This window comes from Pan paniscus, chromosome 1, assembly GCF_029289425.2.
Source record: "Pan paniscus chromosome 1, NHGRI_mPanPan1-v2.0_pri, whole genome shotgun sequence".
Classification (NCBI taxonomy): Eukaryota; Metazoa; Chordata; class Mammalia; order Primates; family Hominidae; genus Pan; species Pan paniscus.
The window spans coordinates 110,169,167-110,181,191 of NC_073249.2; the positions used below are offsets into that span (position 1 = coordinate 110,169,167).

A 12,025-nucleotide genomic window follows, 5' to 3' on the forward strand; every position below is an offset into this window, starting at 1 on the left:
GGCTTAGGCAAGGATTTCATGACCAAGAACCCAAAAGCAAATGCAACAAAAACAAAGATAAATAGCTGGGACTTAATTAAACTAAAGAGCTTTTGCATGGCAAAAGGAAGAGTCAGCAGAGTGAACAGACAACCCACAGAGTGGGAGAAGAAGATGTAAAAGTGGTCCACAAACATGAGAAAATGCTCAACATCACTAATGATCAGGGAAATGTAAATCAAAACCACATTGCGACACCACCTTACACCTGCAAGGATGGCCATAATCAAAAAATCAAAAAACACTATATGTGGGCATGGATGCAGTGATCAGGGAACACTTCTGCACTGCTAGTGGGAACGTAAACTTACACAACCACTATGGAAAACAGTGTGGAGATTCCTTAAATAACTAAAAGTAGAACTACCATTTGATCCAGCAATCCCACTAGTGGGTATCTACCCAGAGGAAAATAAGTCATTATACAAAAAAGATTCTTGCACACGCATGTTTATAGCAGCACAGTTCACAATTGCAACCCAAATGCGTGGAACCAACCCAAATGCCCATTAATCAATGAGTGGATAAAGAAACTGTGGTATATTTATACGATGGAATACTACTCAGCTATAAAAAGGAACCAATTAACAGCATTTGCAGTGACCTGGATGAGATTGGAAACTATTATTCTAGGTGAAGTAAATCAGGAATGGAAAAACCAAGCATCGTATGTTCTCACTGATACGTGGGAGCTAAGCTATGAGGACACAAAGGTGTGAGAATGATACAGTGGACTTTGGGGAGTTTGGGGGAAGAGTGGGAGGGTGGCGAGGGATAAAACACTACAAATATGAGGCAGTATGTACTGCTTAGGTTATGGGTGCACCAAAATCTCTCAAATCACCGCTAAAGAACTTACTCATGTAACCAAATACCACCTGTACCCCAGTAACTTATGGAAAAAAATGAATGACAGCAGAGTCCTCATCAGAACCAATATTCCTCCTGAACATAGATAGAACTAAACAAGATTTTGACAAATCAACTCTAACAACAAATTACATAGATAATATGTTATGACTAAATGGGTTTATCCCAGGTGTGGAGGGTTGATTTAATGTTTGAAAATCAATGAACTAAAATAGACCACCTCAGTAGACAGAAAAATTATTTGGCAAAATCCAACACCCATTTCTGATAAAAACTCTCAGCAAACTGGGAATAGAAGGAAACTTCTTACCCTGATAAGGGCATATATGAAAAACCTACAGCTAACATCATATTGAAAAACTGAATGTGTTACTCTTAAGATTAGGAACAAGACAAAGGTGTCTGCTCTCTTCACCACACCTGGCCGGATTTTTTTTTAAACTGTTTTATTTCAGTAGGTCTAGTTGTTCATCTTACTGGATTTCTTATACACTATTCTGAAACCTCTTGTCTTTGTGTTTAGATCATTTGGGTGTCTGAGGTTTATTTCTTTGATGTTTTTCATCAAAGCTGCTCAAAATACATTATTGGTTTTCTGTGCCATTAAAAGTGAGCTCACTTCATGTTCTTGTTGAATTCTAACTGAAGCTCATTTCTCCCCTTTTTATTTTCAGATATTTGTATCTGCTGTTCTCCGGTGATGACCTTTTACCTTTAGACCACTGGGTGTTTAATACAGAGGCTCACCCTCTGCCTGTGTTACATTTAGCCAACACCACACTTTCAGGTAATCCTGCTGTTCGATGAAAGCAGTTCCAGAAGGACCATTCTCACCTGTGTTTTGTTTACATGGACCACTACAGAAATTAGTTTGAAGAGGCGGCTTTTGAAAACCTGGACCTCTATGTCAACATGACAGGGTGAAACTATTCCCCCTAAGACTTTTCAACTTGTAGATACATCAACTTTGAAATTATTCCATTTTATACCTGACCAAAACATGTTCTGATATGTGTAGGACAGAGACCTGGATGTGCTTTGATCGTTAATGAGGTGGTCATATGAGAAATGATACCTGTTACTACTGTATTGTTTTTAGAGTCCTGAAGTCTGGAGGCTAGACTTCCTGAAAGCAAGTCAAGAATATAGAGCACCTTGCAGGAGTTCAAGATGGCCTTTGGAACCAATTATGTATTTGTTTCCTCCTACAGTGGAGCAGCATTCAAATCAAATATTTACATATTGCTTATCACTTTTTCTCCATTTTAATAATGGAATGAACTAAAATAAACAAGAACAAAAGAATAGTATAATTATATCAGTAACAAGAAGACTCAAAAAAGAAACAGGAGTACCTATCCCTATCTGAATTTTCAAGTTCCCCATTGGATGACCAGACTGGCAACCATTTCAAATCCCAGTCTATTTCATTGAAATTTCTTGGTTTAATTTTCTCTGGGGGCATGATCTCACAAAGAATACTCAAGTCTTTTTCTTCTTATGGAATCATCGAAACTGCTATTTATCATAATCACCACTTATGAGCCTGGGTTTGGGATTTTGTGCATGTAGTTCAGTCTAGTGTTGGTAGCATGACAGAAAGTGGGGGAAATGCCGCAGTTTGTTGCCTTGAAACCTAAGAGCAATCCTTGGTTTTGTTGCTACATTATTTTTCCAGACCAACACATCTACCAAGTAAATTTTATTCACTTTAATTTCATAATAAAGTTAGTAGAGTCACTCAACTTACAACTTTATTTATGTGGCTTGGCAAAAATCACTGTACTATTAGGCAGCTCTAAATTTGCCTTGATAAGCTAAATAAATTACTTTTATAACTTACTAAAGCAGAACAAACAGTGAAACTTTCTAAAATATTCTATCTGGAATAGGGACAGGGGATCTTTTATTTATAATCTCATCAGATGAGTGAGTTGTTCACAGATATTTTATGTTTTTTAAATTTTCTCCAAGAATATTTATAGAATTCTGAAGAATCAGAATAGTTTCAAAATAATTTTCAGTGATAAAAGAGTGGTGTAATTAATCATATTACACTAAAATTGGGATACATCTAAGGAACTTTATCTTACTATCAGTAGGTTTTGCATTGATATTTCTTTTTAAATAAACTACTAGTTCTTTATATTTTGACAAAAAGAACTTAAATTTTATCAGGAACTGTAAGATAAATATCTAGTGCTTATAAATTTTCTGTCCTTAAATTTATGTGACAGTGCAAGATACTTTTGCTCTTTTCATTTAATATAGGCATCTTCCATTGACATTAATAAAACTTAGAAACAGTATAATTAGTACAACATTTACTCTGAATTTGAAGATTTCCTGAAACAAAGTTTGTACAAGAAGCCCACCTTGGAATTCTGAAGGCTTATTTTCTTGTTTGATAAGCTTTTCTTTTAAACTTAGGTTTTAAGTTGGGGAAAGACTTAATTAATTAATATAGTATTTTCTAAGGTTGATCATCTTATACCACGAATCGTTAATTTTGACAGTTCTACTGATCCGTAAATGATAACCACTGCAAATTTTTTCAGTATAAAATTTTTCACTGCAAAAAAATTTCAGTAGAAAATAAGGATGCAGGGCCAGTTACAATAGTCCTTAAGAGAGTTAAATTATAGCACATGTTTTGACATTGTAATATCTTTTACTACTTGAACATTTAAATTTCTAAATGAGAAAGATATATATATATTACTGTAACTGTAGAAGGGAAAAGGGAAAGTATTTGGTTCTAAAAAATGTTAGCCTTCCTCGTAAAAGTAGCACAAGCCCACTTATGAATCACTGAGAAAAAGTGAAAAACTTGAGTTGGCAAAGATGCAGAGCAGCAGTGCAGATGGCAATGAACTCTCTGAATTCTCTTTTACCTTATTTAGAAGAATGCAGAGTAAAGGGACCTTCTTGGTTCTGCGGGAACTTCTCAAGGGATGAGGAGACAGAACCCCTACTTCCAAGTACTCTATTTGTATTACCCAGATGACTGAAGCTTAAGAGAAGGCAGGGAAGTATCCAAGCAGAGCCAGTTCTGGTACAAACAAAGAATTTGACAGGGACAATGGAAGGGTCTTCCTCACCACTCCTTACCTTCTATGTGATGGAAAGACTAGAGCTTATAAAAGTACTTCCATTTTTTTATTCTCCTGAATACCAAAGGCAATTAAAGTCAGCTACAAATGACTTGCCAGTGTCATGTTTTATTTTTGTTATAGATTTTTAAATTATTTCCTTCAAGATCAATTCTTATCCCATATAATGCTTAGCTTCCAAGAATATTCTTTACTTTCTTCTGTCTTTTACAGCTCTTTGCATTTTGTAGACCTTAATACTCAGGTTAAATATTCATTGCATTTATAAGATCTTCTGCAAAAAGCCCAGAAATGGTCCTTTCCAGGTGCCTCTTCAAAGAGCTGACACCTTACCTTGTGCCTTTGGCACAAATGTGCAGAATAGATACATCAGTTGGTGCATAATCGAAAAAAAATAGGAATTTTGAACACTGTTCTTCCTTCTACATTTATTTCTCTTCATTTTAGAATCACACTTTTTATGTTAAACCAGATTATTATTATTATTATTATTATTCAACCAGTATTAAGTTGTTAAAACCAAGGGAATGGGGCCCTAACCAAAAAGAAGTCTCAACTCAGAAAAATAAGTCCCCAGTCAGGTGGTTCTTACTTTCTTGTGGGTTGCACATTTTGTGTCTCTCTAACATCAGCGTATTCCTGACTTTAAGCAGGTGTTTATATGTAAAATAAAACCTGGGTATCGAAGGGAAATGCATTCTTTTTATGGAGTATTGACCCTGATCCTCTATGATGTCATATAGAGCAACTCAGGGCTATACTTGCTAGATTTTAACCAAGCAGTTTGAAATATTATCATCATCCTCTCATCTTCTCCACTCTCCATTGCCAAAGTCTTTGTCAAAACTCCAAATTTGTTGATAAAAGATTGTGTTTGCCATTCTCATTATAATGCAGTTTCTCCTTAAGCCTGGAGTTTTTTGAATGAGTGCATGAGTAAATGAGAGAATGTGTGAACGAACATTTGTGAAGTATCTAATATGTGCCAAGCATTGTGCCTGGCACTTTCAATCATTAGAATGTTTTATGTGATTCCACAGCATTTTCTGTATGAGAGTAGCTCACAACATTTTAAATGTTTCCAATATGAATCGTGTTACAAAATTCTTAATTTTATATTTCATATAAATTAAAGAGGAAAAAGAAAAGGTTTATAATATATTTTAAAACAATGTGTTACTATATAATACAACTATAATTGTAGTTAATAACTAAAACCTCTTGAAAATGTCAAAGAAATACTTGATTTCTGATGCAACTTTGACTAAAATATTTACTTTAGAAATAAAAACATTCTTATTTTGCTATATCACTTTAATTGCATAATTAAAAAGCAGTGTTTTATAGAAATGCTGGTTATTTTATATTCAAAAAGATTTTGTCACATAATTCATGGGTAAAACTTGCAGTTGTAAATTGTGTCTGCTCTGGTATGGGCCCTATTAATAGTCCCATGCTGTTAAATATAAAGAAAAATATACTAAAATATTCAAAGTTCCAAATAACAGTTCCTAGTAATAGTATTTTGAGTTATTTTTCTTTAGGTTTCCTTATACTCAAATTGGCTAGGTCCTATCTTTTCCTCTCTCTCTCTCTCTCTCTCTCTATATATATATATATATTTATATGATATATATATATGAGAGATATATATATGAGATATATGAGAGATCAAGATCTATATATGTATATAAATACAATTATACACAGATAATTTTTAATACTCTTTGTTAACAAACACAGTTGAAAACTGGTTTCGGCTGCACAAATAAGCAGAATATTTGAGTAACTATATATGATATGGAGATATTTTAATCCATTTATCCTGGCTCAAGAACACTGATAAAGATGATTTTCTGTTTCTTTAGCTCATTCAGATCAGGATGGACATGCTCTTTTTGATCTATAACTGTTCAGCCAGCTTCCAGATAATATTTTAGGCTATGAGAGCTATACAGTCTCTCTTATTACTCGTTTCTGCTGTTGAAGTATCGAAAACAGATAGAGATACTATGTAAAGAATGGGCGTAGCTATGTTCCAGGAAAACTTTATTTACAAAAGCAGATGGGGAGGGCTGGATTTGGTCCATGGGTCATAGTTAGTGACCCTGATCCCAAGTTTATTTTGTGTTAGACCCTCTAACCTTTGATCTGCGTCTTTTCTGTTTTGATTTACATAATTCATTTTTAAATCAAAAAGATGTGCGTATATATGGTTGTGTGTATCTGTATAACCTAAAGCTATAATATTTTGTTGTCTTGAAAGTAGATATACTCTTCCTGGAGTCTGTTCAGGTTTCAGGACGATTGACTATAATGAAAGAAACAGAATAGGGTAAGGGAAGATGGGTATGCTATCAGCCATTTTCTTTGCCTTGTCATTTAATGCCATAATTTCAGATTCTCTATGTAAAAAGAAGGTCTGTGTATTGTCAAAATAATATACTCTCCAAGTTCTCCTGCTCATTGACCCTTGGACCAGGATTCTGGATTGCTAGAGCTGCAGAAATTCACCCACTTGGGTACTCTTAGAGCTCTACAGCAAGAATATGATAGAATGTCTGATCTTTGTGCTGCAGAAAGCAAACTTTTGAAGAATTCTAAGCAACAGAAAATGGGTTATGTGACTCATCTGCTATTTGGCAGCCACTATTCCTTTTTTAGACTGCAGAACGGTACTGCCCCTGTTACCTCTAGAATAGCCTGAGTCTGAGGAGTGCAGAGAAAAGATGTATCCAAAAGGAGAATCCCTTTCTCTTGCGTAACTCTCAATCCTTTACAAGTCAGTAGCATTATTTCAGAATGTTTATATGCATCATTTTCAACTAAAGCATACCTCATCCTTAAACTTCCACTGTTTAACAGCTAATCCATTTCAAACTTGGTTTGAGCCTAGCAATTGCAGAACTCATAAAATTGCTTGTGAAATTACACACCATATTACTAGCATATACATTGCAGTGCTCCAATCATGCTAACAGATAATAGATTTTTCTTTAAAAAGTTTATCAAATATTTCACTATTTGGGGAAATTTTAGAGGAGGGGAAGCCTGTATTCAGGATGATAGAGGGAGCAGAGACTTACTGTCTCTCTTCCACATTATAAATGAACTGCCTTTCCAGGTCCAACATGCTATCAGGTTGCTTCAGCTCGGTGTGAATGTAACTGTGGGGATCAAACACACACACCTATACACATACATATTAATATGCAGAGGATTTTAAATAATTGCAAATGTCTTGTGGCTGTTTTATTTCTACAAAATTCTGTAAGATGTATACCAGAAAACATAATAAAGATAAGCTCAGTTCTTCATTGGGGAAAAATATTTTTAAAGAAAATTTAGAAGTTTTTGCTGAATTAAAGTATCTTCAATTTTAATTACTGGATTTGGAAGTTGAAATGCCATCCTTCAATATCACTGGTCTCAAATTCATTGATAGAATTTTTTCTTAAACTAATAAGTGGGGTAAGTATAATCTCCTAAATTGGTACCCACTGGCTGCTCCTAAACTGGTTTCCAGTCATGTCCTCCAGTATGTGATTTTTATAAATTAAAGGTAATATTGTATATTAAAGTTCAAATAAAGATGTTCTTTAAGTGAAAATTCTTTGTTTAGCCTTCATTTTTACCCGCTGACGACAGTTCAGTTTCTTCCTATGTATAGAAGAGCAACGTTGGCTTTTACAGTAACTGGTGGTCTTCAGTCTCTCGTTCAGAGAGTATTTCTTTTGGATCAGCTAATCTTTACATTCTTGATGTTATAGAAAGATGAAGAGCTTGCTTAGAGAGTCGTATTTTATTCCAACTGATTTTGAGAAAACAAACCATAGACTTATGTGGCAACCTTATAGTATTACTGTGATGTTATCTCTAAGACCTAGTCCAGTTCAGCCTCTGAGATCATTAAGCTTAAAGACTGCCTCAGTCACTGGACCTCATTCTGTCACATTAAAATCTGACCTGACCCTTCTTAAGTGATTTTTGGGCAAATATAGGCCCAAAAGCCTTGAGCAATAGTATCAGCTGGACTATAGATAGTGGTTTAGTCTGTCAATACTGTAAAAGTAAAGGATATTTAAAACCCCTTACCCGGGGAGCATCAAATAAGGTAGTGGTAAACACCTTCTGAAATAACAGCCAGTTTACATCCTTGATTTCTTAATTCTTCCTGGCACAGTGGATTTCAACTTGATCAAAATTTTAGACTTAAGAAATTACATTGTGGATGTATCAAAATTAATTGCAGACATATTTTCTGGAACAACTAAAACAGGACCCGAAAAAATTTAAAAAATAAGGAGCTCTAAGTGACTATAATTTGATAAAATCTGGGCTTCTCTTTGTTTGCCAGATAACTGAAATATCCATCTTTATTTCATTGGATTGCAAAGGAACTGTCATTATGCAAATAGTGCTCAGAATGGTTCAGATAGTGAGTGAGCCTGCACCCTTACTTCTTGGTTGACCTAACAAGTTTCTTTTATTTTTATTGTGAAATATATCTAACATAAAATTTGCTATTTTAACCATTTAAATGTACAATTTGATGTCATTAATAATTACATCAGCAATGTTGTGCAACATATTGCCACTACCTATTTCTAGATTTTTCACCATTCCTAACAGAAACTCTGTAACCATTAAGCAATAACTCCCCAGTGCTCCCTTTCCTCCCCCAACTCCTGGTGTATTAGTCGGTTCTCACACTGCTAATAAAGACATACTCGAGAATGGGTAATTTATAAAGAAAAAGAAGTTTAATGGACTCACAGTTCCACATGGATGGGAAGGCCTCACATGGTAGAAGGCGAAGGAGCAAAGGCATGTCTTACATGGCAGCAGGCAAGAGAGCTTGTGTAGGGGAACTGCCCTTTATAAAACCATCAGATCTCATGAGACTTATTCACTATCACAAGAACAGCATGGGAAAAAGCCCACCCCCATGATTCAATTACCTCCCACCAAGTCCCTCCCACAGCATGTGGGGATTATGGGAGCTACAGTTCAAGATGAGATTCAGGTGGGGACACAGCAAACCATATTACCTGGTAACCTTGAATCTACTTTCTAAGACAAATTTCTTAACCCTACTAAATCTCAATTTTCTTGCCTCTAAAAGAAGGATAATACAGGATTTCTAGGATAATTAAATGAGAAAAATCCAGGCACCTAGCCCAAATTTAGCTTAAAGGTTTAGTTGTTTTTACATATTTTTGTTAGCAGATTGCAGTAATCATTTCTAAAGGAACAGAAAAAAAATAATAAGGGCAATTAAAACAGGGCAGTGAAGAGCCAAGGAAACATCTAATTATACCTTCTCATTTTAGGCACAAGGAAAGTGAAACCCAAAAGGGAGGGTAAAATGAAGGCAAGTCTTCCAGTGTTATCCTTCATGGTTCTATGAAATAAGACGTGTATTTTTGTTGTGGTTATAAAAAAAAAGTTTAATATGCAAATACATTAATAATGCATGTGAACCAAGCACTTTAAAAACTATAGCAGAAGTCACTTTTTGTTGGATACACAGCAAAAATATATACAAAAAGTTAATAGCAGTTATCTTTATATCGTAAGGACATAACAATTTCTTGCAATTTCCTTTTAAAAGAAATTTTTACTGAGGTATGATTTACATAAAATATTCCCACTCTAAGTGTATGATTTAATGATTTTTTAGTAAGTTTATAAAACTGTACAACCATCCCACAATACACAAAGATCCCATGTATTGATTTGCAGTCAATCTCCATTTCCATCCCAGCCACTGGTAACCACTGGTCTACTTTCTGTCTCTGTAGATCTGCCTTTTAACTGGACATTTTATATTATGAAATCATACAGTATGTGGTCTTTTGCATCTGGCTTCTTTAACCTAGCATAATGTTTTGCATTTAAGGTTTGTCAATGCTATAGCAACTGTCAAGAGTTATTCCTTTTTACTGCTAAATGAATTTCATTGTATGGATATACCATATTTATCCATTCACTAATTGATAGACATTTGGATTGTTTCCAGTTTTTGGTTATTATGAATGATGCTGTTAAGAATATTTGCATACAAGTCTTTGGGTGGATATATGTCTTCATTTCTCAAGTATATACCCAAGAGTGGAATTTCTGAGTCATATGGTAAAGTTATGTATAACTTCTCAAGAAATTACCACACTGTCTTCCATAGTACTGCTTTTACATTCTCATTAGCAATGTATGATGGCAAGGGTACCAGTTTCTCCACATCTCCACTAATACTTGTTATTGTCTTTTTATTATCTGTCTTTTTTATTATAGCCATTTTAATGGGTGTGAAGTTGTATCTCATTGTGGCTTTAATTTATGTTGCTCAAATGACTAATGGTGTTGACTGTCTGTGATAGTAGCTGTTCATGCCTTTGGTAAAATGTTTATTCCAATATTTTGCCCATTTTAAAAATTGAATTGTCTTATTGAGTTGTAAGAGTTCTTTATATATTCTATATTTATTTTCCCTAAGATTGTGGTTTGTCTTTTCAATTTTTTATTCATGTTTTTGACATGCAAAAAATTTTGATTTTAATGAAGCGCAGTTTATCAATGTTGTCTTCTATGGATTGTGCTTTCTTTCCTAATCCAAAGTCACTAAGAGTTTAGACCTAATTTTTTTTCTAAAAGTTTTATAGTTTTAGCTTTTACATTTAGGTCTATGATTCATTTTGAGTTAATTCCTCGTGTATATGAAGGGTCTAACAATGTTTTGTGCATGAATACCCAGTTATCTCAGTATTTATTGAAAAGACTATCCCTTTCCTATAAATTGCTTTGGCACCTTTGTGAAATATCAACTGACATTAATTTCTGGACTCTTAATTTTATCCCATTGATATATGTCTTTTCTTATCCCAGTATCACACTATGTGATAACTAGCATTAGAGCAGTAGTTCTCAGCCAGGGGGTGACTTTGCCCTTCCTCCCTTCAGGGACATTTGGCAATGTCTGGAAACATTTTTGATTGTCATGACTGGGGGTAGGGGGTGATTCTGGCATCTAGTGGGGTAGAATTCAGGTACTTCTTTTTCCTGAAAGTAGGCCACTGTTTCCTGTTTCTTTGCATATCTTGTAATTTTTTGTTGAAAACTGGACATTTTAGATAACATTATTGTAGAACTCTGGGTTCTGATCTCATCTCTGTGACCCAGGGAGGTGGTAGTTGTTGCAACTGCTGTTCTGTTTGTTTAGTGATTGGTGTAGACTAATTCTTTGGAGGCTCTTTTCCCCATGTTGCACAGTCATTGATGTCTTTGCTTAGTTTTGTATTTCTAAAATCTTGTTTATATTTTTTAAGCCTGGCTTCCTAGGAGTCAGCCCTCTGTCAGTATAGTTTAGTGGTCAACAAGTGATTTGTCAGAGGTTGTACCCAAATACCTTTGACTAGGAAGGGCTTCTGTGTGTTGTCAGTGGATCCGTGTGTAAGCTGGAGAACACATTCAAAGTTTATGCAGTTTACAAGTCTTCCCAGCTTTTACTTCACCCAAGGCCTTATGTCTAAGGTCTCACATTTAGTCAGGAATGTTCAGAGGTAGCTAGGGCTTTCTCTGGTTTCTCTTAAATTGTGCTCAACCTTGCTCTTGCATTCATCCTTCCATGCCACCAGAGATGTGTGGCAAGTACACTATGGCTGTTTCATTCCGCGAATCTCCCTGTTAGTTTCTGGCTTGTCTGTCAATCTCTTGCTTGCCCCAACCAGAACCTCAGGCTAACTGCACTGGCCTTTCCTGTTCATTTGCTACTGAGATTCCTTTCATTTCTAACAATGCCCAGGAGCACGGAGTTTTTCTGCATTCTACTCCAAATCAGGTAACCCTCACAGCCTGTCCTGCCCTGATAGAGCTGCCATGCTGATGGAGCTGGAAGGGGATGAGAGCAGCTCTGGGCTAAAACATCACAGACACACTGTTCTTTCCTGGTTCAGGAGTTTTTCTTGGATAAATACTTCTCATTTTGTTGTATGCCTTTGGTCAAT

The 12,025-nt window shown here is 35.2% G+C and overlaps 1 protein-coding gene across 1 annotated transcript in view; it reads left to right on the top strand.

Moving 5' to 3' along the window:
- MAN1A2 (mannosidase alpha class 1A member 2) overlaps positions 1-7,632 on the top strand; it is a 160,214-nt gene extending 152,582 nt beyond the window's left edge. Inside the window, exon 13 of the mRNA XM_003806289.7 lies at positions 1,584-7,632. Within this exon, the coding sequence (XP_003806337.3) occupies positions 1,584-1,716 (133 nt within the window). The 3' untranslated portion in view covers positions 1,717-7,632. The remainder of the gene's footprint in view (positions 1-1,583) is intronic.
- The last annotated feature ends 4,393 nt before the right edge of the window (positions 7,633-12,025 follow it).